The sequence below is a fragment of the Lagopus muta genome, chromosome 1 (assembly GCF_023343835.1).
Source record: "Lagopus muta isolate bLagMut1 chromosome 1, bLagMut1 primary, whole genome shotgun sequence".
Taxonomy (NCBI): Eukaryota; Metazoa; Chordata; class Aves; order Galliformes; family Phasianidae; genus Lagopus; species Lagopus muta.
Window position 1 is genome coordinate 48,322,981 of NC_064433.1, and position 25,752 is coordinate 48,348,732.

General features: G+C 43.2%; 2 protein-coding genes and 1 non-coding gene across 4 annotated transcripts in view; all 3 read left to right on the plus strand.

Moving 5' to 3' along the window:
• Positions 1 to 1,585: 1,585 nt before the first annotated feature.
• Positions 1,586 to 2,605, plus strand: FMC1 (formation of mitochondrial complex V assembly factor 1 homolog). The gene is made up of 3 exons (XM_048943374.1): positions 1,586 to 1,833; positions 1,921 to 2,264; positions 2,357 to 2,605. The coding sequence occupies exons 2-3, from the start codon at positions 1,953 to 1,955 to the stop codon at positions 2,549 to 2,551; spliced, it is 507 nt and encodes a 168-aa protein (XP_048799331.1). The 5' UTR covers positions 1,586 to 1,833; positions 1,921 to 1,952; the 3' UTR covers positions 2,552 to 2,605.
• TRNAR-CCU (transfer RNA arginine (anticodon CCU)) lies at positions 1,610 to 1,682 on the plus strand. The gene has a single exon. It is a non-coding gene; the product is annotated as a tRNA-Arg (tRNA).
• Positions 2,606 to 5,446: 2,841 nt separating the features above from the next.
• Positions 5,447 to 25,752, plus strand: part of LUC7L2 (LUC7 like 2, pre-mRNA splicing factor) — a 30,566-nt gene continuing 10,260 nt past the window's right edge. The window contains exons 1-7 of one of the 2 annotated variants that reach the window (XM_048943328.1): positions 5,994 to 6,100; positions 11,932 to 12,002; positions 13,673 to 13,767; positions 22,193 to 22,291; positions 23,125 to 23,235; positions 23,700 to 23,843; positions 24,836 to 25,012. In XM_048943328.1, the coding sequence (XP_048799285.1) occupies positions 6,009 to 6,100; positions 11,932 to 12,002; positions 13,673 to 13,767; positions 22,193 to 22,291; positions 23,125 to 23,235; positions 23,700 to 23,843; positions 24,836 to 25,012 (789 nt within the window). In that variant the 5' untranslated portion in view covers positions 5,994 to 6,008. Of the gene's footprint in view, positions 5,770 to 5,993; positions 6,101 to 11,931; positions 12,003 to 13,672; positions 13,768 to 22,192; positions 22,292 to 23,124; positions 23,236 to 23,699; positions 23,844 to 24,835; positions 25,013 to 25,752 lie in introns of those variants that run through there. The other variant, XM_048943339.1, reaches the window with a different exon arrangement.

Sequence of the window (25,752 nt, forward strand, 5' to 3'; positions counted from 1 at the left end):
CCTCTGCCCTAAGCAAAGTGGTGCAAGATGGTAGACCTCTTTGAATTGGTGATTCCTGTGATGTTCTACTCAGTTTAGTGTGAATTTGCTTCGGATCACCTTCCTGCTTTTTAATACTTGCCTGTTTCAGATCGTCAGGCTTAGTATCAGAGAATCCTCACAGCCAGGTGCTTACCTGGCTTGCTCTCCAGAGAAACTCCCCTGTGAAATGCTCCCCTCTTGTGACCGCAAGCCTGAACAACCAAACGCAGCTACGGCTGGGTGATTAGCACCACTTTCTTTTGGATTTTTAGAGAGGTGTGTTCCACTAACGTCAAGGAATACTGTATTTTAAATGTGTGATTTCCTTCCTCTCTCCTTATAAAACTGGACCTGAACACAAGTTTTGAGTTGTTGCTTTTTTTTTTTTTTTTTTTGGTAATAATCTCAGGACCTGAAAGATTGTAGCATTTAGTGTGTCTTAAAAATGATGTACTGTACCAGCCATGGATTTTGTAAATACACCTGTCTCCCTTTTTTGTATTTTAATTTTTTAAAAATGTGTAAGGCTCTTTGCCAGAGGAACTGGTGCCTGCTTTATTTCCATCCTGAACTGAAGAGGGAGAAGGAAGAAGCTGCTGCCACAAAAGCCTGCATCGTTTTCAAACGTGTACAGTTCTGGTCAGTTCAGTGACTTAGTTTTTTTGATTGGGAAGCCGGTTTGTTCTCTTGCACATTCCCAGCTGTGACGGGCAAAGCCCTATCAGGGAGACTAATTAAATCTCTTGTGACTACTCTGTGTTTTCAGTCCTTCCAGATGCTCAGGTTTCCATCCCTGAGACAGGTGGCATTTTCAGAAGTCAGGGTTATTGGTTATTACTGGGTTATTGGGCTTGGGCTTCTGCAAGAAGAGCTGCAGAGCATTGCTTCTCTTAGTGCTTTGGTCCAAACAGGTAGCAGTGTTTGTGTCCTACAAGAAGCCTTGCAGGTGCCACCTGCTTCACCCATTCCCTGGAAGGATTTTCCCTTTTCTTTTTTTTTTCTTTTTTTTTTTTTTCCCTTCTCCATTCTGCTTTCCTGAAAGCAGAAGACTTTTTGGCAGCAGTTTTGCTCTGGGCTCCATGTTTAGGCAGCAGGCCCTGTTCTGCAGTAGGAGCCTTACGCAGTTGGGTGTAGCTGTGCCCTGTCCTTGATGGCGACAGGCTTTTTCATGAGTGTTTTCTTTTTTATCTGTTACGTGTCTGTGCTGTATTAAATAAAGAGGAATGTACATATGAGCCCTGTCTCTGTGATTTCTCACAAAATAAAAGATGAAAAGTGCACCACGTAAAAGGCCGTTGGTCTGGGCTTATTATGGGATTTTCCTTTGTTATGAATTCGAGCGGGGAGCAGTTGTTGAGCCACAGAGGGAAAGGACGTCTGGGAGGCCGGCAGCACCTCAGAACCGCTGCCCGGCCGCGTTCTAGGGCCGCTGGCGAATGAAGGCCGAACGGCTCCCAGAAGGCTCCGTGGCAGGGAGGTGGGACAGATCGGTGCTGGCCAATCAGCACCCGCCAGATAGTATCTATAAAAGGAAGAGGGGAGGAGAGAGGAAACAAGTAGGCACCAGAAAAGCTGCGTTCTCGTGGCAGCCCCAGTGGCCTAATGGATAAGGCATTGGCCTCCTAAGCCAGGGATTGTGGGTTCGAGTCCCATCTGGGGTGGTTTGTTTTTTCTCTCCTTCACCTCTGGCTGTAGCATTGCTCTCCGTTTTCTGACGCCTGGTCGCAGCGGAGCGCCTCGACGCAGAACAGGTGGTGGGTGGGAGCTATTCTCATAACGACCTGAATGCGGCTTTCGCAACCCTGCTGTAATGTAAGCCCCTGGACAAGGTGGGTGCCCACCATCTGTGCCTGAGCCGCTTTCATTAGCAGCGCTCACACTACGCGCTTCGACATCCAGCCTGGTGACGCAGCGGGTTGGCGCCGGCTGCTATGGTTCCGGCGCCCCTCAACCCCGTGAGCGCGCGTCGCTCCGCCCAACGGCCGACGGGGGCTCTCGACCTTCGGCATCTGACCTCTACTGATGGGCGGAAAACTGCGCGAGCCGCCCGCTCTCTGATTGGTCGATGCGGCGCGTCGCCGGCGCCTGATTGGCGAAGGGAGAGGAGCGGGAAGATGGCGGCGCTGGGCTCTCCGCTGCGGACGTTGCGCGGGCTGCTCCGTGAACTACGGCATGTCAGCGGGCGCGCCTATCGCGACACGGCCGCCTACCGACACGTCCTCGCCGCCTTCCGCGCTCACCGGGTACGGTGTAGGCGGAGAGGAGGCCTCCGGGCCCTTCCCCTGCCGCCCTTTTCCCGCTGCCATCTCCGGGCCTCTGCTGCTTCTCCCCGCAGGTGACCAGTGAGAAGCTGTGCCGGGCCCAGCAGGAGCTGCACTTCCAGGCCGCCACCTACCTGTGCTTGCTGCGCAGCGTGCGGCAGCACCAGGCCCTGCATCGCGAGTACCACGGCCGCGGGGAGCGATCCCCCGAGGAGGTGGCGGGGCTGGTGGGCTTCAGGCTGCCCCAGCAGCCGGGGGGGAAGGGCTGAGGCCGCCCCGTGCTGCCCGCTGCTCGGCGCCGAATAAACGCCCTCGGCTCTGAAGCTGTCTTGTAGCTTGTGTGTTCTGTCCGCTTCGGGTTGGGGGGATCAGAGCCGCAGCCCGGACTCGCCACCAACTGTTTAAGGAGGTATAAACTTGTTTGTTTTATTCCCCTGAACTTGTAGGTAAGAGGACTTCAGAGTTTCCCAATACATGAGGAATTCTGTACTTCTCTGAGAGGAAAGGCCCTATCTTTACAGTGTTGGAGGGTGAGCACTGCTGCAGCAAAAACATTCAGTTTGAAGACTTTGACCCACAGCTGTGGTTGTAAGTTAGAATGCAGCTGAATGAATTGCTTGTCAGTGTCCTGGACTTGGGTGACGGAGAATGCAGGTCTTCTGTGTTTCATTAAATGGAGACCTGATAGCTGCTGGTTATACCAAATATAATATGTACTGAAGTACTGCTTCCTATTTATTTCCATGGAAACTACAGCAGATACAAAGAGCACAATAACACTACTTGATAGAGCAAATTCTCAGAAACAAAACACCGTTTTTCAACATAAGCATATGCGATAGAGTTCTGCCAGTGATAAACAAGAGCCTGTGTGCCATGCTCACAAAAATCTGCATTTGGCCATTTGGAACGTGGCTGGTCTTCCACATCACTGTTGCCTCTGCTGAAACACAGCACTCACCTCATCACGGTGCTCACATCCGCTGTTTGGTCTCCATAAACATTCAGCAAAGATGAGTGAATGTCACTGTGTGCCATTTTTTCCGCATGAAGGAATTCAGTGACACACCTTTGCTTCCACGTTAGATGCCATTTTTTCTGATTGCCCTTCTGTCTCAAAGCAACAAAATGTAATGGAATGCTGGTGGGAAGGTACAACTTCTACTGCCATACCACCAACATCTGCTCCGACATCATGGGCCAACATAATAAAATAGGAGGCGTTACTTTCAAGCAGCACTCGTATAAATCATGTTATGATGTGCTATAGTCACAATAATACCACTGTTCTCTCTTCTCACAATCTTTTTATCAGCAGCTCCAATTGTTGCTGCCCACTTCTCAGAAGAGGCTCAAATTCTGTGCAGTGTGTGTAAGAAATCTGTAATCAGGGTAACTTACAGTGGATAAGAATGTGAGGTTTGCTTGTAATTGAGGAGCTTAAAATGACACTAACAAAAGAGTGCTTCTTTTGGCTTTACTAGCAGGGAAAACAAAGCATGCTATCAGAAAGCACTGCACACAAAATAGCTTTCTCTAATAAAATCAGAATAATTTGAGTTGGAAGGGACCTTTAAAGGCCACCCAGTCCAAATCCCCTGCAATGAACAGGGACAACTACAAGTTGCTCAGACCATCCCCATCCTGAAGCTTGAGTGTCTCCAGCAATGGGGCTACCACCACCGCTCTGGGCAACCTGCCCCAGTGCCACTACCCTGCTAAAAAGTCTGTCCCCTTCTTACATCCCCCTGTTAGATTCTGAAAGGCCACTCTCAGGTCTCTCCAGAGCCTTCTCTTCTCCAGTCTGAACAGCCCCAGCTCTCTCAACATGTCCTCATAGGGAGGCATTCCATCCCTTGGATCACTTACACGGCCCTCCTCTGGATGTGTTCCCACAGATCTTCTTTGTAATGAGGACTTCCTGTCTGGCTGCAGCACTCTAGGTGGGATCTCACAGTGCAGAGCAGAGGGGCAGGATCACCTCTCTCTCCCTGCTGACCATATTCCGTTTATGCAGCTTTCAGTTGGCTTTCTGGGCCATGAGGGCACGCTGCTGACTCATGTCCCTTACTTCCAAGTCCTTTTCGCACAGGCTGTGCTCCATCCTTATATGCTCCAGCTTGTACTGGTAGCAGGGGTTGGCACAACCCATGTGCAGACCTCACACTTAGTTTTATTGAACCTAATGAGGTTCTCCTGGGCCTACTGCTCGAGCGTATCTTTGGTAGAATCCTCAGGTGTGTCAACCACACTACACAGCTCAGTGTCATCTGCAAACTACTGAGGATACACTCGATCCAACTACCTAAATCCACATGCTATCCTTTTTCCTTAACACCAGCCCAGCCCCAGGCACAGGAGACGGGCACAGCAGATGGCCGGGGATATCTGGGTGATGTGGGTCAGGTAAGATGCAAGTGGTAAGCCATAAGGTTTTGTAGGCTATAAATTGCATTGGCAGTTCTGCAGTCTCACCAGCTGAACAAGGGGAAAGCTTTTGATTTACTTTCTGAGTGGATTGAGGATTCGCCCCATCCAACACCATAATGACGACCAAAACCAAATCTGACAAAGGAAACAATAAATCCAGGGCATGTTCAGACTGCGTGAGGAGCTCCGGGCCAGGAATTTTTCCACAAACGCGTTCTAAGAACTACTTTTGTGGGGATTCATTGCATCTTCCCCACAGTTCATGTTGAATCCCGACTGGGGCGGGGCGGCTTTTTGTGTTGCCTTTTCTTTCGGTTGCACCGAGCAAAGTCTGACAGTGTAACGCGTCCCCTGTCTGCGGGCAGCAGATTCACAGCTGGGCCAGTCCCTATACCAGTCGGCGGCTGCGGCCGGGCGCTAGAGGGCAACACGGCGGCCGCAAGCACAACAAAGCGCCCGCCACCGCCAGGCCCGACGCCGCGCACCCGCTGACGGGGCGGGCTCCCCTCGGGGCCGCCCGCCTAGCCCGTGTCTCACGGCGCCTGCGCGGAGCCCCCCGCCCAATCACCGCGCGAGAAGCCGCCCGGCCCAATCGGCGGCCTCGCCGCGCCGCGCGTCACCGCGCGCGGCGGCCAATCAGAGAGTGCCAAAGGCTCCGTCCGCGATGACGTCGCGGAGCGGGTGAAGGGGGGGGCACACGACGCGTGCGCGCGGGTTTCCGTTAGCGCTGGCGCGCGCGCGTGGCAGGCGTGAGAGGAAGCGGGCGGCCAGGCTGGGGGAGGGGAGGCGGCAGCGGCGGGTCCGGCGCGGGGCGGGCTTCGCGCTCCGTCCTCCGTCCGCGGCACGGCCACAGGCAGCGCCCGCTTCGTCCCCGGCGGCGGTGTCGCCGCGCGAGTCCGCGAGTGACGCGAGGGGGAGGGCCGAGAGCCTCGGGCCTTGTAGGCCGCAGGGAGTCGGCGTGACTCGGCCGGGCCGGGCCGCCCCCGCGCGCTCAAGATGTCGGCGCAGGCCCAGATGCGCGCCATGCTGGACCAGCTCATGGGCACGTCCCGGGACGGTAAGCGGCTCCGCAGGGACCGGGGGGGGGGGGGGGGGAAGGGGGGAAGGGAACGGAGGGAGCGGGGCGGGGCGGGGCCGCCGGAGCCCTCGAGGTCGCGGCGGCTGCGGGCGGTGATTGGCGGCGCCGCGGGGCGGAGCTGCGTTCGGCCGCCGCCGCCGCTTCGGCGGCGGCGCTTCCCGCGGGCCCCGCCCAGAGCGGGGCTTTCCTCCGGGTCGGGCGGGGGGGCGAGCGAGAAAATGGCCCCGGGGCCAGGGCCGCCACTGCAGCATCGGCCTGTCGCGTTATTTTTTGACTGGAGTGTGACCCAGATCCTCATTATAGCCAGCAGGTGAGACTGCTGTTGCCTCCTGAAAGGGGACTGAGTTACTCAAGTGGACGAATCCCTCTTGCTCTTAGTTATGTTTTGTTTTTCTTTTTTTTCCCCCCGCAAAAATCTTTTCTGATAGCCTGATATTTAGAGGCAGCAATTCCGAGAGAGGTGCTTTAGGCGCAGCCAGGCTTCTGGTCGGTGGAAGATTCGATGGTAGTGGTCTGTAATCCAGAGGGCCTGGGGACTGCTTGAGAACAGGGGGTCTCAATAAGCTGTGTAGTGCTTCATTTATAAATGAGAGAATACTGCACCTGAGGGCTGGCAGTAATTAGAGATTACATGATTATTCTGCATGCTGTAGTTCTTTCTGCAGGCATGCTGCATGTCTGTTGATGCTTTTTGTGGAGTTAATGATTATTATCTGTTTCCTCGTGCATTTGCTGGGCAGGCCGCATGTGCTGGTGCTCAGTTGTTGGGGCTGGGACAGCACCACCTTCCCGACAGTTCTTTTAATCTAGAGTTTTAATTATAATAAAACTCCTAACAAAAAGCATTCATGATGCATTGCATAAGGGTGTCCCCGTGAAGACAGGAGTTGTACTCAGGGCCCCTTATGGGTTTCTTCCAATTCAGGGAGTTTCATTCTTCGGTAAACACATTGGAAAACTACTGTTATGCAGAAGTTGCCTTCTAGAGCAGTGCTGGCTGCTGAGTTGTCAGCATGCAGGACCTAATGGAGCACACTGTTCTTGTCCCTGAAGATTTTGAGTGCTTCCTGTTGCAGCTGTGTGTGGCTGCACACTCGGCATGGCAGGATAGCACAGTGCTTGAGCAGTTCAGCTCATTCTGGTCAGCACCCCAGTGGCTGTGTCTGAAAGCTTTCGAGGGCTGGATGGAAGGTATAAATGCAGGAGTTGCTGTTGCGGTTTTTGAATGTGTTTTCCATTGGGCCATAGGAGAAGAATGTGATTTACCTCAGGGAACTGCTAAAAAGTGAAAATGACAGTTAGGTATACGACCTAAGGTGGGAAAAACAACGTCATAGTAATTTCCTTTGCTTTTGTGAGAAAGCAGTTATTTTGCTGATTACAGGACTCCCCCTTCCCGCCCACCTTCTGAATCCAGAACAGCGGCTGCTGAACTGAAACTGACTGGTGGGACAGGAAGCTTCTAAATAGCACAGTCAGAATGAGGAAAGATAAGGAGAAAAGGCTGTTTGTAATACTGGCTGCCGTTATTAAGTTAAGTGGGGAATTGAGGATCTCGGTGTAACACCATTCTGGTTCTTAAAAAGTAGAAAGTGTAGTGGGACGTTGTTTAATCTAAAATGTTTCCAGGGCTGATCATCATCCATTTGAGTGAAGCTGGTACTTAATAAATTCAAGGCCATGCTCAAGGTCATTGAAATACTGCTAGCCCTGAGAGTAAAGGGGTTTTAATTTTTTTTCCCCCATTTCGTCCATTACCTTTGATGAATCCTCTGTTTCTAGCAATGTGCAAATCACAGCTTTCAGTGAAATGGGGCTGTCCATCTCCTGGATAAGTCTGGATAGGTCACAGTTCATGATTCCCCTTGCATCTGTCCCCATCGCCTTTCATTTTCCTCTGCCTTGCCATAGAATTGACTTGAAAATGCTTCTGAAAATCGTGTATGGGTGGGATTTGTGTCTGATGTTGTTCAGAATGACCAGAATGTGTTTGAACGTCCCCATTAATAGAATGTTGTACTCACTGCAGCCTGGTGGTGTTTTTTTGGTGAGAGGAGGTACCTAGAATGTGCGGGCTTAACATTTTCACCCGTGGGAAATTGGAAATCTGGTGTCTTCTGTGAGAATAGTGCTAACTCAGAGGTGAACTCAGAGCAAATGATGTTGCTTGAATATGTGGCCTATGTTGCTTTTTCAGAGCTTATAATATTCTCTGTAGAGTATACGAATGTGCTCCAGAGTGAAGTATTCAAGCAGTGTAGTTATTAAATGCTGTTCAGTCTTGCTGAGCTCCGAGAACGCCTAAAATCGCTGTTCTGTGTTGGTCAAAGAGAATATCACATAAATTACAAGGACCAAGCTCAGCGAGGAGCTTCTCTCTTTCAAACAGAATTAATTGCCCAGCGTGTGGCTTCCCAGAGCCGTGCTGTGCTGGGCCTGCCCCTGTGCTGTATCCTTTCCCCAGGGGCCCCATGCGTGTGGGCAGGGAGAGCTGAGAGCTGTGTTCTTTGGTGGCCTGCTCCTTCCCTCAGTTCTGGCAGTGGGAGAGATGCGCTTGGGGTCAAACTGCTCTCTCCACGTGTGCTGCCTGGTACCTGCTGGGAGAGGCTTAAGTATAAACTGCTGAATAGGTACTGTGGGTTCCCCAAATATTGGGAAATAACGAGTGCAGAAGATAAGGTCCTGACCCTACCTACTTACATCCATGTGTTTTATCCGTGTTGTTTTTCAGTGCTAGCAGTTAAGCAAAATGACTGTCACACCTGACAGTTGTTAAGAGATGATTTAGAGGTGAATTTAGTGCTGATGACCAGGGCTGCGTGAATTTGTCACTCAGATACGTGGAGTAAGCTGAGAGACTGAAAAGTATGAATTTTTAAATTATTTTAAATAACTTTTCAGCTCTGAGATTCATGAAATAGTTCTAATGGCATGGTTAGGTAATGCCTTTTTCGTCATCTCTATGCTCTAGAAAATAGGAATGATCCTTGCACATAGGTTTGCAGCTGTTACAAGTTGTGACTTTGCTTCTCAAGCAAAATCTTCACATCATGCCATCAGTACCCAGGAGCACTTACTGTTATTTTCATAGTGGCACAGCAGGGTCACTGCTTGGGAGAGCAGTGCAGGCCCAGGTGAGACCAGGACACACCTTGAAACATCCCACACTTGTATATAATTAGCACTACACCAAAGCCGTGTTCTAGTCTAAGAACATGGCAAACTAGCAAAGTGGATGAGGTTCTGTATAGATAGATAAATGCAGATAGATAAATGGTGTGCTTTAGAAGTTTACCTGTAGTCATGAAGATGTTCTCCCAAGCTTCCTAACAAATACTGCACTGTGTGACTAGCAGGAACTTGTTCATCTTTGGAGCCTTTAAATGTTTGGAACACATATATAAGTGTCTGTCAGCCCCTCTGTGCTTCACCTGATGTTTGTTTGAGCTGTACGTGGAGACCTTAGCCAGAATCTGTAGCTGTGACTAGCAAAGCATTTCCTTGTTCTCTGTGTTCTTGCACTGAAAGTTTTAAAATGCAGCAGAGATGTTTGCACACAAAGAACTTCAAATAATATGAATTTCTTGTGTGTAAATTTTGCGTGAAACTTTTATCAAGAGACCTTTAGAGCAAGTCCTCAGGAAATGTAAATTGGCTGCTAACACAGAGCCTCCGGTGTGACTGTGCAAATCTGACCTCTTCGTGAGGAGAGGGAAGCAATGGCTTTTATGTCACCGCCATGTGAGTGCAAATACCTTCCTAGCAAAGGAAAAGCAGCAAAAAGCATCTTGAATGTGTGAATTTCAGCAGAACCTACCCCAAGTGTGGAACTGGTAGCAACTCAGAAATCTGACAGTATAGCCACGCATACTCTGTGGAAAGATCAGTCCAGTCAGATGGCTTGAGGAAAACGTTTGTGCTTAGTGAGTTGTGCCTATCTGCTGGCTTCATTACTAAGTTTTAGTAGCCCAGCCCTTAGAGAGCTGTGTCAGGTATTAGCAATGCTCAGTCAGAATTAGCTTCCCATGTGAGACAGCAGCAGTACCTCCTGCAACTGTATGAGGTTCTGCTAAGGAAAGATGCTGAGTGTTTGTTATAAGATGCTTGCTTTGCTGATAAAATTTGATATATAGTTTTTAACATGATATTACACGATCAGTAGATTCATATTTGTTCTGCTGGACTGTGATGAAAATCTCCGAGGGCCGCTCCAAAAGCAATGCCTGCTATTTTATTATGTTGGCTGGCAATATTAGAGGTGGATGTTGGTGGTATGGCAGCGCGGGGCAGGCTGACAAAATGGCGTCTGGTGTGGAAGTGCGTGTGAAGGAAGGGCCATTGCATTCCCCATGTGGAAAAAATGGCACCCATTGATATTTGCTGAAGGTTTGTGGAGACCAAACAGTGGATGTGAGAGCAGTGAGGTGGAGCACGGTGCATTCCAGCAGCAGGGACAGCAGCAGATTTTACAGGTGCAGCGTGTTTCTCGCCGGTGAAAGCGCATGGCTAATAACGGTGGCTATGTTGAAAACCAGTGTTCTGTAACTGAGAATTTGCTCTATCTAAGAGTGTTACTGTGCTGTGTGTTGTAGTTTCCATGAAAATAAATGGGAAGCATTACTTTTGGAGCAACCTATGCAATATGGGATAGAAATATGATTTGGGCAAGGCACACTGTGTGAAACCAGAGCTGCTTCTTGATGAAAAAATAGTGATTTTTTTTTTTTTTTTTTTTTTTTTTTTCTGTTACCTCAGTATACATTTTACCAATGATGGTTTTCTTCAGTGGAAAAAAAAATGTCATTGGAAACACTGGAGTGGCTTACAGTAATAGATATTGTCTCCTCTGATTTCTTTAATGAGCACGAGTGCTAAAGATCAAGGGTTAAATAAGTTGCTATTCTGAGCTAATGTAATGATTTACCTATTAAAGTAGAACTTAGGAGATCTGAAATATTAGTGATAGTGTCCTCTTTAGCAGTGTTTAAGGCTGCTTCTAAAAATTAGATGCCTGCAACTACTTGATCCTTGGATCTGTTTTCTTTTTGCAGAATATATAAAGCCTTTAAGTACTCCTAACAGTTCTTTGGCGTTGGCTGTATGAAGAGTGCCCCAGCTTAAGTATAGTTTGCTGCAGAGAAGTGTGGTGTGGGCTGTGTGACCTCTGAAGCCCTGGGTTTAGGAACGGTTACGTTTGCATTCCTGTGGGTGCCTCTGAGAAAGCACCTCTGAGTCTGCAGTGTGCTGAGTGTTGTGCGTAGCATGGATCTGTGGGTCTCATTTGCCCCCTCCAGCAGCCCATGTAGCCCCCAGAGGTCGTGACCCTCTGCAGATGACTGATGTGTAGGCTGGCAGCAGGCTGCATCTTCTGCTTTGCCAGCAGTTCTGCGCCATTCTGGGAGTACTGGAGCTTACAAAGTGATGAGAAAATAAAATATATTTTCTTTGGAGGCAGTTGGGGTTTGGAAGGAGTTCTAAGAGGGATATACAAATCAGTTATCGGTAAGAGGTTGGACAAAGCACCTTTTCTTTCTTTCTAAATCAGAAACAGCACAGATTAGAAAGAACGGGGAATGTAGATAAGAAGGTGTATGTACTGGAGCGTTCTGTGTGCGGGAGTCTCTCTGGAGGTCTGAAATGCCAGACCAAAGGCACTGTGCAGAAATACGAATGCCAGTTGCAGTGTAAACGTGGAATACATGTACAAGGCTGCCATTTGATCTGTTCCTGGTACCTCTTTATTTTCTCTGTTGTCTTGTCCCAGTTTGGTGATTATGGTTATCACGTTAGCCCCTTAGAGGGAAAGAGCCCATGTTGCAGAGTCAGTCACTAATTGCATACAAACACAACAACCTCTGGACATTGAGGTAACGTCTGTGAAAATCTTTCCAACTTTACCTAGGGTACCGTCAGTCTCTCAGCAATTTCCTAGTCTTGGGAACTCCTTAACTGCTGCTAGGTTAGTGCCTAATAGCCGTCAGCTGCCTTTTTTTCAACAGTTCTCTTGATTTTGTTCATATGTCTTTATGTAGAAGAATCTTTACAGTCAACGTGTATTTCTAGATGCTGTGTTAAAATTGCTGGCAGAGTCTATTATTCTATACAAACTGAACAATCTGGCCCCTTGTTTTATTTATAAAGGTTCAATGTATCTTTGCCTGTCTACATCAATCTGCAAGGGAGTGTCAGAAAGGCCCCGCATTCGCCGAGCCGTGAGTTATCGCTAACTTTTCAGATGTGTTAATGAATGTGGAACAAACGCAGTTGTGTTTTAAAACAAACAAACAACAACGAACTATGGATCCACCTCCTAAAAAGCAAACCAAAACATGGAATTCTTTACTGCAGTAGCAGGCATGATTACAAAGGGATTGCTCTAAATTTTTAGCGGTGTGAGTAACAGTGGTAAGTTTAACCTCCAGAAAACCTATTGCTGAACTGCTTTGAAGCTGCCTTCAGCCTGTGGATTACTGGGTTTAGCTGTTGTATCCCTGCAGTCAAATTAAGCACGTGGTGTTCTGGGGAACTTTTGTTTGCTTAATAATCTGAAACTGGGCCCAGCTGAAAATGCTATATTAGCATCCTATGCATGGAGTATAAACGTGATTGTATCATCAGAAAGGCTGAATGTGTTGTTTTTTTTTCTTAATTCCCCTCTGTCATATTTACTTAAGTAATGGATTTGACTTTTTGAATTGTTTAATAAATTCAAAATTCTCAGCATTTCCAATCATCGAGTCATAAAAAATGTAGTGACTGCAAAATGCATCCATGTTCTTTATAGTACTTGAAGAAATGGATAAGATTGCTATATGAACTCATTGCACGTCTCTTTTCACTCAGCAACCCTCCTTGCTTCAGTAATTCACCAGTAGGTTTTCAATGATTAAACATTTGAACAAGTTTTTATTTTTTTATGAATAAATAGATGAATACTGAGAGAGATTAAGGTGTTTGTTTCATCATGCCTGTATCTTAACAGCAAGAGAGCTGTAGCAGCAACCTCTCTTCTGAATCTCAGTGACAATGACGTTATGACTTGAAGGAAAGCATATTTCCCAACCCCCCTTCCTTCCCCCCAAATACCAGCTGGTGACTTTGATTTGGAGACTTCAGGTCTTGCTGCCAGGTGGGGTTCTTTAAACTTGCAATTGGATGTCAGAGCGTGCACAGGTTGATGCCTCTGCTGATGCTGGAACTGCAACCTGCCATGATGAAGATGCAATTAAGATGTTCCCATCCCAACAAACAGCATGTAGGAAAAACGATGTATTATGGCTTATCATGCAGTTATATGCAAACATCTGTAAAATCATTTTGCATATAGGCTGTCCATATGTTTGACTGACTTTTTTTTCCAAGGTTTTTAAGCATTTAAATTCATTCCTCTGCCAACTCTTTTTGCTACTCCTATCAGAAGTAAGAGGGTGCTTTACTTCAAAAAGCGAAACAATAAAATGAGTTTCAGGTGGGATTCAGTGAAGACTCACTATGTATCACTTTATGAAGCTGCTTTTATTTGCTAATTGTTGCAAAGAAATACATTGCTATTTTGTACAAAACCTGAATAGAGCTTGTTTAACAAATGCTGTTGTAGCAAAGTATTTTAAAGCTAATACTGCCCTTCTGGTTTCAAGCACTTTCCACACTACATTTTTGTAGGGGAAGTATGAGAGTATTCTTGAATAGCACTGTAGAGCATTAAAATATGTATTTGTGGTTTTGGCTTTATTTGGCAAAGAAGCATAGAGTGTTTTAAGTTCTAGTCTCCGTAGGCCTTCACTACATGACAGGACAGTGTTAATGCTTTGCATGTAACTTGCACTACGTGTCTGGCTTCCCCAGATTTCTAACCCGGGTTGTGTTGGTTTCTATGTTGCAGGTGACACGACCCGCCAGCGAATCAAGTTCAGTGATGACAGAGTGTGCAAGAGTCACCTCCTCAACTGCTGCCCTCATGATGTCCTCTCCGGAACTGTACGTAACCGAGTGCCTTGCTTCGTTTAGTTCAGAATGGCAACATTGAATTCTTTGGTCTTTTTTAATATCTGTTGACTTTGTGCTTTTCAACCACAGGTTGGATTCGTGCCAACTTTTATACAAAAACCGAATTTTGTATTACAGAGGCTTTTTCTCTCCATTTCTGGCACTGTATGTTAATTATTACTCAGAAATTCATATTTGTTCACTGTAGCATACAAAACCTAAAACAGATCAGGCTACCTATGTAAATCATGCTGTAACAAAGTGTTTATACACCAGTAGTGTTGTAACTAGCAGAAATACTCCTATACAATTCTGTACAAACACATGAAGTTACTTCCTTAAAACTTCCTGTTGGTATCTGAATGGGGAAGAGAAGTTTGTGGTTTTTTTTTTTTTTTTATAAATTCAGTTGTGTTTTTGTGAAAGCAGTTGAAAGTACCAATAATTGCATTTCTAGAAGCTGAAATATGTTGTGCATAAGTGACAAAGTGCATGACATCCAGTTACTGTCCTATTTTTACAGATTTAAGGCAATTTAAAAATGTCCAGTTGTAGTATATTAATAACTTGGCTTGGATTTTTGATTCTGTATCAGAGGTTCCTATGTAGGAACAAAGCACTCCGACATGTGCCAGTAACTTTTCTAGGGCAGTGGTGCTTCAGTCTGGAGTGCCTTTGTGAAAGGCAGGGAAGTTGTTATGCTGATTATGGAAAAAGGATGTACGGGTGGGCAGATACCTCAAAACAGCTGATAGATGAGTGTGTGGATGTGCTGGGTCTCACTTGCCTACTATTCTTAATACAGCACTTCAGTAGGTTTTCTTATTTGTGTTGGCAGAGGAGAAAATAAGCACTGGAAAATATGTCTTAAGGGCTATTAGAAGTATTAATAATAAGCATTTTTAGTTCTCTGTACCTTACTCTTTGAAATAGCTGACTTGATTGGAGTCTTCTGTAAAATACAGAATAAAGTCCATTTCCAAGATGAAAAACTGGAATATGCAGACTTGGTAACTGGTTTACCTGTGTCTCATCCTTCAATATGAATAGCTGTCATCTTAAATAACCATGATATTTCTGGTAAATCAGAGGGCTTTGAAGACTCACGCCTATACTAAATTTGTTTGCTTTACTTACTTTGTCATTTCTTGTACTGATAGACCAATAACTACAGTTTCTTTCCCTTCAATAAGAAGTCCCTAGGAAAGTGGATGCAACTTTAATTATTATGAAACACATCAGCAAGAGGCAAAATGAGTAGAGAACTGAACTAGAGAATTTAAGATTTGTCTTAATATAAAAGGCAGTGGAATAGAAAAGCTCCCCTTGTTCAGCCCTTCCTTAAGGCTTGTGCCTCCTTTGCCTTGTCCTCGTGTGATGCGTTAGGTATCAAACTGAACATAATACATGCTGCAGCTAAGGCAGTGTGAGTGATAACAATTTGATAACAATGCTTTATGTATCATTATTGGGCATATATATGTGCATGTGTAGGTCTATTTTTCAGCTATTTTATGTGTAACTCTGAAGTGGAGGGGAAGAGGAAGATGTCCCCCATCTGTTATGTCATCTGGCGCTTTAGTTGCGTGGTGAACAAAAGACCTCATGGCTGGGGACATAAATGCATGCTACAGAAATGTCTGAAGTCATTGTTCAGAATTCACAGAGTCCTTTTAGAATGTTAGTTTGACAGCTTTCCACTGTGGTATAATTTCCATAAGCAAATACTTTTAGAATGGCTGTTGTTAGCAAGTAAGAGTTGTTTATAGTTCTAAAGGTTCTAGGTAGCATCCAATAATACCTCTTACAGTGCAGATCAGGCATGTAGGCTGTGCCTGTCTATGGGTGTGTTGGTTCTTGCTTTAAGCTCTCTTCTGTCTCGTTCTGAGTTGTTCTGCTGCTGCTCTTGGAATATTTATTCAGTGAGTATATGTCACTAGCTTTCTTCCTCAAAATTCAAGTAGGCATCAGGTGACAAAAATGTGATCCATGATGTCATTCTAGGTCCAGAAGATCGGTGACTAGCCTAATGCTGTCAGTGGGAGTAGAAGCAGGGGACTCATCAGAAGCAGGCATTATAATATTACCCATCCAGTGTTCTGCTGTTCAGTGTTCTTAAGAAGCACGCTTCCTACCTTAGAAGCACAGCTATTAGAAGAGCAGGAAGCAAATAGTGCATCTGACAGGTTATTGATGATTTGGGAAATGAAGATGGATTTGTTTCCTGAGTTTTGAGAGGAAAATTGTAGTGTATCTTAATGATCAAGATTGATATGTGACAAGGATTGTGTGACTTTGAATTCAACGTTAGAATCTTATGCTTATGCAAAAAAATAAGTTCTGTTGATTGGTTTATATGGTTAAATCTCTTCATTGACTGCATTGTCAATAAAATACTAGCTGTGAATTGCCAATTTTTTTTTTTTTTTTTTTTTTTGCTATATCTGCCTTCCTCTGAAAGGCACACTACTGCTCCCCTCTGCAAAATGCAGACTGCTGTGCTACTCTGTTCCACCCACTTCTTCAGAAGCACTTGAGGAAGGCGCACAGATGTATGAAACAAATAAAACTACTGCTATCAGTAGAATATGTTAATTCAGTTTGTTCTTTAATGGCAGAATACCCAAAACTCCACTAAGGAACACGTGCTGATTTCCCTTGAAGATAAAATCGCGTTCCCCAGGCTGCAGTGTGTGTCAGCAACAGTAGTGTGCATGTGCCTTTAGTAGAAGATTGGGAAGTTTGTTTTGCCCAGATCTCTGTGAATCTCATCTCTTCTGTCTTTGGATGCACTGTCTGCTTCTTTCTTTTTAAGAATATTGTATGAGTTCTTCTGGGCTTCTCAAGAACATTTAGAGTTGTTATTTTCGTCAGATGACTTTGATCAGATTTATTTTTTGGTTATCATTAAAAGTGTTTACTGGGGGGAAAAAGACCACAAGACAACAACAAACAAACTCACAAATGATTAAAGGTTTGAATTTTGAGTTTTACTAGGAGGTTTCCAATGCCTAGATGGGCAACAGTGCACAGATTCGGACTCCTTAGAGCTTCCTTTTGTACTCCTCTGTCTTACTTCCTTGGAGTAGCTTGTCATGGTAAAATAGTCCTTCCTGAAAGCCTAAATATTTGATTGAGGGCTAAGTCATAAGTCATAAAAACTGACTCTGTTTCAAAGTTAAATTTTCTTCTGGGTGCTTTGCCACCAGAACAGTTCCTTCTGCTTCAGTTACCCTTCTCTTTCATGGAAATAATGGGCTGTGTTGAAGTTATTGGAAGACTGTTGAGTCCTAACAGCAGAAATGAAAGCAAAGGTAATAAATTGATAGAGGATGTTATAATTCTGAATGTATTGTGCCCTGTGATTTTCTTGTATGTGAAGTGCCTTGTTAAGTTTGCATCAGGCAGATCCTGAGCTAGTCAGTAAGATGGCAGAAATGACTTTGTATTCAAGATTATAAAATGATGTCTGTTCAGAACCTACTTTTAACAGTGCCTCTCACAAATGCTTTTCTGTTTTTAATTGGCACTTGTTCATGCTTTGCTGTTCTGCTTTTTGAAGTTGATCACACTGGCACTGGTTCTTACATATGTCAGTAGTTTAAGTGTTTGCTCATTCATCCCAAGATGAGAATTTTATAATGAGATTATGAAGTCTTTGAGCCCTGTCTTTTAGGGCACAGAAAGTCACTAAGACAAAAAATTGAAATAAAAATTGCTAAGTGATAAAGACTTAACACTGCTTTACCTTTTTAGGCTCAGTAAATGCTGATAGTCTTGTGATGGTTGATATTTTTGTTGTTTGTTTTTCAAACCATGGTTTTTGAGTTCCTTTTCATCAGTGTTACAAAAATGTGTTTGCATATCTGTATACACGCAGATATGTGTGTGTATTATGACACGGGGACTGAAACTGCGTATGTAGAAGTCAGGCGACTCCTTTTTAATGGCGTGCCCCTCTCAAGTAACAGTCTGTGGATGTAAATGTTACGCTGTCTTCTGCAGGTTTTACAAGACGGGTAAGAATGTGTTTTTTCTATTTTTGTGAGTCTGTGTCTGAGTTGTAGTGGTTGAAGTGATAATGTAGTGACATTTAAAGCAAATACCTTCAGTAAGGTTAAAAGTAATCAAGTCCTGAACACTTACAGTAGTAACTGGCAGCTTGCCTTTGACAGCCCCAGCAGGTCAGTGCTTCTGCAGTGACCTTTGCTTGTTTTATTACATTGATTGTCCTTTCCTGTTGGGAGGTAAATGTCACAAGTATTTTATGTGACCTTGCAAATTGCGGTTGAGAAATTTCTTTCTACTGGGTGAACTTCATCTGCTTTTGTGTGTGTTTGTTGAGGTAGGTTGCTTTTTTGCGTTTTGTTTTTAAAGTCCTCAAAATATGCTGTTGGTGCAGTCCTACAGTTAAGTGCATGGTTAGGCTCATGAGTTCCTTGCACCCAGCCCTTCAGGAGTCGTGCTGGCTGGGACCTTGGTTTAGCAACATGCTTTGAGACGTCTTATCTTTAAGCTCATTAGGGTGGAGTTCTTTTCCAGATAAAGACACCTAAATTTAGGTTCCATCTGGGGAGCTCAGTGTCCAAGATCTATTTCACATGCCACTGGGTGCCCCTCTGAAGGTGGGCTCAATGCATCTGGTCTCATTGCACTGTATGCTCAGATCATTTTACCGTGGAAGAGCAGTTGGGTTAGTCCTCACATCTGCAAATAGGTGTGTTTAAGTACCTGCATTTAGGTGTCTTCGTCTGGAGCTGGTATCTTTGTCAGTAGTTCCATAGGGCTTGGTGGAAGTATTCCATGCTTAAAACTCAGTTGTGCTGATTTGATTATTTCATGTTCTGCTAGAGGTTATCAGCAGATCAGTTTAGGTCTGATTTGATCACGTGAACTGCTTTAACCTTTGCAGATGAAATTAGGCTTGCATAAGCCACCTCAATTCCTAGTCTTCAACCTAGAGGTGATGAATTTCTGTATGCTCTGTTGAGACAGTAAGTGATCAATCACATCAGTCTCTTTAGACATATTCTTAATTAGTTTGACCAGTGCTTAAAGAACAACTTATTTTACCACGTTCCATTTTAATGAGCGTAATTTATGTAGAAGAAGGGTTGGGTGGTTCATTTTTTATCATTGCTCTTCAGTATGGTTATCTGACTTTAGCACTTTATAGCCTGATTATAAATTAACATTAAAGAAACAGATATCTCACTTAAAAGTGAGGCATTGTTGCCAGCTTTATCTTTCAGGGAAAATCTATTCTAAGATACTGAAGCCTTCAGAAGTAGGTAAAATTAAAGAGGGGAACATTTTTCTTGACACTCTTGGTAAAGGGAGAGGTGTGGTACCTCCAGAACACAACGTTTCCTCTCAGATCAGAATTTCACAAACAAATTCTCTTGCTGAACACGAGCTGTTTTGGTGGGGCTACCTTTTTAACTAGAAAGAATTCTCTACAGAAATGCTGTTCAGAGTATCACCTCTCAGAACACATCAAAGATGCGTGCTGGTTTTAGGAACTTTGATAGTGTGTGATACTCTGTCACGCCTCTCAACATCAGTCCTTTGTGTTTTAAGTCGGTTTGGCTTCTATATGCTTTTACTGCAGACCTTACTGTGTGCATCCAGTAATCTAAACTTTGATGTCAGAAGAATATATAGTAGTTGTAAAAGCATGAAGATGAGAAGCTTCTTGTAGATTGCTCAAGACCTGAAAACAAAACCTTAGGTTCATGGTTTCAAGAACAGCACCACGTCTGATGGTTTAGTCTGTTCAGCTACTGATGTCAGCTTCTTTGAGTGCACACTTATTTTTCATAAAAGCTCTTCAGCTTCTGTGTTGCTTATATTCTGGACACTTCTTCCTTGCCTGTATATAATGAAGCAGGGCAGTGATCTTTCTGTACCTGATTTGATTGACACGGTACCAAGCATCAACAGGAAGCAAATGTTTTTCTGTGTTAATACAGTTCTATCCATTTTCATGGATAAAAAATAATTACTGACTCACTTCAGTATGAGGTTTATGAGGATTAAAAATGAGTTATCTACACCTCAGCTCTAGGAAATCAAGCATCTTTAATTGCCCGTTTACAGTGAACGAAAGAAGAAAAAAGTGTTATGGCAAAGGTTAGCAAGTTGTAGCAAATCCCTTTTTTCTTAAATAGAGCTCTGCAGCAGAAGATCTGCATGTGGTTGCTAAACTGTTTTCTGGACTAAATCTTCAGCAGTAAGCTTCCTTTGTGATAAAGATTCTCAGGGTAGGAATTTTTCTGAAGTTAATGTTCAGTAAAAATGCAGTAGCTGCAGAAAGCCCTGATGGTACGTATGGCTTCTCATATTCAATAAACGAGTTATATCTTGCCTGAGGACTTAATTTTCCCCCCCCTTTCATTGCTTTGCTCGTCAAGATTCCTCTGTAAATCACTTCAAGTAGCATAAGTCTGTCTAAAACTTCACTGCTGATGTGATGATTTTATGTGCATGCTATTTAAGCCTTCAGCAGTAGTTTGAAACCTGAACATCCCTTATAGCCACCTTCTGTTTCAGATATGATTGATCTTGAATGGTTGGCTGTCTTTGCCTTGATTTTGGTCTTGAATGACTGTTCTTTGCCTTTGGGGTAAGGCACAACTTGGCATCAGATTGCAACGTGGACGTGTGGAACATGAAAATAATATCTTGCTGTGTCTTCTGGCCTTCTTCACCTCCTGTTCATCTATTTTGCAGATGGTCTTACGAGCCAAACTATGTGAGCTTCTCTGTGGTTAGCAAGATCCTCAGCAGTTCCAATCCAGTGTAGACTTTTGACAGTAATGAATCATCCCTGATATGAACCAACTTTGCCTAACTTTGCTTAACATATACCAGAAGTGTATATTTTAACCTGACCTTATGTGTAACATGTAAATTGGCTAAACTTTTAAACTTATGTCTATGTTTCTGAGCTTGGTTTTACTAACAGTTTTTAAGATAAACATTCAGTAGTAACAGTTGTTTAAGTATTTTCAAAGCAGTAGCCAGAGCTACTACAGGCTGCACTACAGAGCTGTTCTAACAATGATAGAATTTCTTCAGCAGCAAAGCCAACAAAAAGGAATCCAGTTTCACTTGTATGTGCTTGTTGTTCCTCTCTGTTACGCCCCATGAGCATTTAGAAGGCTGTGCTCAAAGCTGGATTGAAGAGAAGGAAGCAATTCAACACAGTTTCTTCTCATTGTGATGCTAACAAAAGAAAATGCTACATCACCTCCCTCCCACAGCCCCCTGAAGATTGCAGCTAATTTTATTGATGCTACTCAGGAGTTTGTGAAATGACATCTTGGTACTGTAAGAGATCCTAGCTACTCAGATCCCCTATTATGCTTCCCCCTGTGTTTTGGCAACACCTCTGTTTGTGTGGCTGCCTGACATGTTGAACAAAGGTACTCTGCTGAAAAATTACCTCAATTTTTTGCTTGCTAAGGTGTTTTTTCTCAGTTGATGCTCCAATGTGCTGATACAGGGGGAGGCACAGGGTGGTGGTAAAGGGAGGGCAGAATTGTTTTTCAGTGGTAGTGATGGTTCAAAATAATTTGCAGGCTACACGATGGAGTAAGAAGGAAACAGATTTAATCAAAATTCTTCTTGCTGTACAGTGTGCGAATTTCAATTTTAAGCCAGTATTTGTTATACCAAATAAAATTGAGTGCTCTTCTTGGTGATATTCTACATTAGATTAAAGATTAGTGATATAATAAATGAATTTGCTTTAGTTCATGCTTCCTTCCTGTCCTATTGTAGACCAGTTTTAGATTATGAATAAAATATCTGTACTTTTTCTTCTCTGATTCACAAGGACAGTGTGGCACTCAGCTCATCTCTACACATCAGCAAAATGTTTTGGAGAGTTTTTTTTTTTTTTTTTTAGCTACATGTGATCTGAGAACATTTTTAAGTAGCACTTAACAGTGATGCTGTGGTTGCAGTTATTCCAGATAATGATCATAGCCAGAACATTTGTATTGTGAACTGTGTGGAAAGATCAGATCAAGCACTTGACCATTTAATTGCTAATTATTTGTAGGAATCTTGGTTCTCTTGTTTTAGTTCAAGACAGAATGTTCTACTTCAGTGACTTTTCTTGCACTTTCAGTAGAAATAACTTATGCAGATCAGTAACGTTACTCTGTCACATGAACAGCCATCACAGAATAAGCTGTCTACTCTTTATATTTTTTGTCTTTATATTTTTTGTCATCATTAATGCATCTTTAATAGAAATCTGGGTTTGTCTTTAAAGCTTTATTAAGTTAAACATATCTCCATAAGGGAGATGATTTGCTTCAGCATGATTTCCTTTAACAGTCAAATATTATAACTTTATTCTTGCATATACTGCTTGTTATACTACTTTCCCTATGTCTCTTTTCAGAGAATGGACCTTGGAGAATGTCTGAAGGTGCATGACCTGGCATTAAGGGCAGACTATGAAATAGCATCCAAAGATCAAGATTTCTTCTTTGAACTTGATGTATGTATTTTGTCACAATGGTGGAGAGAAAGTGTAACTTGCATGCGCTGGGGGAGATAAACTGAGCAACAAACAGTCAGATTTGGTGCACAAGGAAGGAAAACTTTTGGAAAATAATTTTTTAATTATTTGTTTACATGGCTCATCATGATCATGTGCATGCACTTGAATTTCTAGTCATCTCAAGGTAGGATTGTTAATAACCTTACAAAAACAGATAAGTATGAACCTGCATGCTGTCTTAGCAGTAACAATCATTGAGCCAATGCTATGCAGTGTATAATTTGAAGAAAGGCTTATATTCTTCTTGGGGGAGGAAAAAATCATTTTGTACTGGGAGTAACAAATGATATGCTGTGTCTGAGTACATTGTCTGAGTAATACAGTTATGAACTCCCAGCTAGGAAGTTGGTCTTGAGCACAGATAAAAGGTTTGGGTTTGTTGTTGCTGGGGGTGGATGATGTTAATATACCTCACAGCTTAAAACCCTGGTGGAACAATGTATTAGTATTGCATGCATTAGTAAGGTGAAGTGAATATATCTATCCTTTCAGAAATTGTAATGCATGTTATAAATGCTGGCTGCTTCTTAGCAAATAAGAGTTGAGACAGAACCCCTTCCAAGTTTCTGCGAGTACTTGTACATTCTGACAATGTGTAGACAGCTTTTTGAAATGTTAGTGTGATTACACACCTTAAGCTGTTATGTTATTGTTTTAGAAGTTTCCCCAAGAAAGCCTTTTAAAAGTTAACCTTAAGCCAGAAATTTGTTGAAGGTAATGAAGTACTAGTGTTCTTTACAGTGTTAATTAGTATTCTGTTGGTGTTTTAGGCAATGGACCACCTGCAGTCATTTATTGCAGACTGTGACAGGAGAACAGAAGTTGCTAAGAAGAGATTAGCAGAAACCCAAGAAGAGATCAGTGCTGAAGTTGCAGCTAAAGTAAGCATGTAAAAGCGTGTAATTGCTGAAGTTATTTTGGAGGTCTGTTGTTTTAAAAGAAACCAACTTCAGACTACTCAGACTAGAATTCATGCTGATGAATCTATAAACAAAACACTTCATGTGGTCTTCTTCTAACTGAAAAAAAGTTCTGTCATTTTTCTGCAAATATATGTATGCCACAAGGGATGGTTGTATAAATAGTAATTTTAAGTTGCATTGGCAACAGTGTGAATTACTTGAAATTTCTGAACAAGATCCTGTTCCAGAGCTGCTTTGGTTTCTAAGCCTTTTTCTGTGTGTTGATGTGAGACAGTTGTTTCCGTTATTTGGAGAACTCCTCTGCATGCTTCCTTTTAATTTTGTCCTGTGAATTTTGCATATAAGAATAGCTCAGTATTGGCTCACGTTATTTTCCATAACTAAGACTGTTTCCTTTGTTGAGCCTTTCTTCCTCTTTCAAGGCTGAACGAGTTCATGAATTGAATGAAGAAATTGGGAAGCTACTGGCCAAAGTAGAACAGCTAGGAGCTGATGGAAATGTGGAAGAATCTCAAAAAGTAATGGATGAAGTGGAGAAGGCCCGGGTAAAGAAGAGAGAAGCTGAAGTGAGTTGATTATTTAAGGCTTGTGGGATGGAGAGGACAAAATTAAATTAGTAACTGTAGTGCAAGATGTCTTAGCTACAGTTGCTTCCTTAGCTTTATATAAAACCAAGGGATTTGCTTTGTTTATAGGAGAAGTTAAATACACTAAACATTAAAATACACTCCTGTGCTACTAGAGTTAGTTATTTCCTTTGGTGATGCATTTAGCTGTACTGGCTGCTACATCTCTTGTGTCTGTGTTTGTGGGGACTTAATCATCTTGTTGGATCTCACAGCTCTGTGGTAACTCCACTGTTGATTGTGATGTGCTGGGGTGTGACTTGCATGGGAGACCTTTCAGACCCTTCTAAGCTTGTCTTCATTGAAAGATGGCTAATGGCTTCTGTATCAGGCAATTCTAAGCAGTTATTGTTGTAATGTTAAGATGCAAACATCACTGGGAGCTGTTCCATATCATGTCTCACCAAGGTACTTAAATTTGGAGAAAGAAACATCTATGGTTGTTTAATGGTACCAGAGGGGTTGCTGGTAGTCTCACCAGTCCGTGATCTCAGTGTTTGTAGGTAAAAGTTGCAAGGATAACATAAGGTTTAATTTGTGTCTAAAATGTGTGTAGATTTGTTTCTAAATTGGGTTCAGGATAAGTATACGTAATGCTTCATAGTATGGTAAAATCTAGTCACTGTAGTGTTAAGATATATTCATTGTGCTGTCTAGGATAACTTCTCTTTATATGTAGTATGATCTGAAATAAAGACAGTAATCACTCTACTTTGTTTAATTTGCAAAACCAGTTGCTGATATCCCCACTGTAATATACCTGTCTTCAAAGTGAGGAACCTGCAGTGTGTCTTAGTAAGACAGTTAATTCACACCGTGAATCAGCGTCTGCTGATTGGCTTTGAGTTATGCTATCAAAAGTAATATACTTGTTTGAAAAATTACATTTCTGTGAATTGAAAAGAAAAAGTTAACTTTTTTTTTTTTTCTAGGAAGTGTACAGGAATTCTATGCCTGCCTCTAGCTTTCAGCAGCAGAAGCTACGGGTTTGTGAAGTGTGTTCAGCTTATCTTGGTCTTCATGACAATGACCGACGTCTTGCTGACCACTTTGGAGGAAAACTACACTTAGGATTTATTGAAATAAGAGAGAAGCTTGAGGAACTCAGGGTAAATCATTTCTCTGTTTTGTTTGTGCTCTTAATTACTTGTCAGACAATCTTAATGGAATCTCTCTGGGTGTGTGAATTCTTTCATGTCACCTTAAGATATTTCATTGGTCTGTGAACACCGAGCGCAGTTGTTAAACACCAAACATGCTTATTAAATAGCAGTTATCTACATCATTTGTTAAGATGGCCTCTTTCGCACTAGGTAGATTAAAATGTGCTCAAAGAATGCATCCTGGGAATGGAGAGTGCAGTTCCACTTGTAAACTTGAGAACTGTATTCTGAAGCATGTTTAGTAGTCATAGAAGATAGGCAAATGAACTTTTCATTTAGCCAGTTAATTTGATCAATGTGTAATAATGAGGCTCTTAAAAGTACAAGAACATGTAGCAAATTTAAGGCAGTGGTGTTTCATTCCATTAGGAATAAAATAGAGCTGTTGATAGCTTTGCTTAGCGTTGGTACCAGTGAAAAAGATGGACCTAAAGAGGAAATTAATTCATAGCAATAATTTTGAAAAGATCTGCCAAAGTGTTTGAAGCACCGACAGTGTGATGAAAGACCACAAACTCATTTTATTTTATCCAGTCATATAGATGAGATTTTTTTTTTTTTTAAGTGATTTGGAAGCTTTTAAGCTTGACTTGACAATAGTTGAAGTGAGTTGAGACAACTTAAGGCTGTAGATATCTGAATCAAAGTAGAAGAAGGTGTATGTCTTGAAGTGGGACTAACTTAAA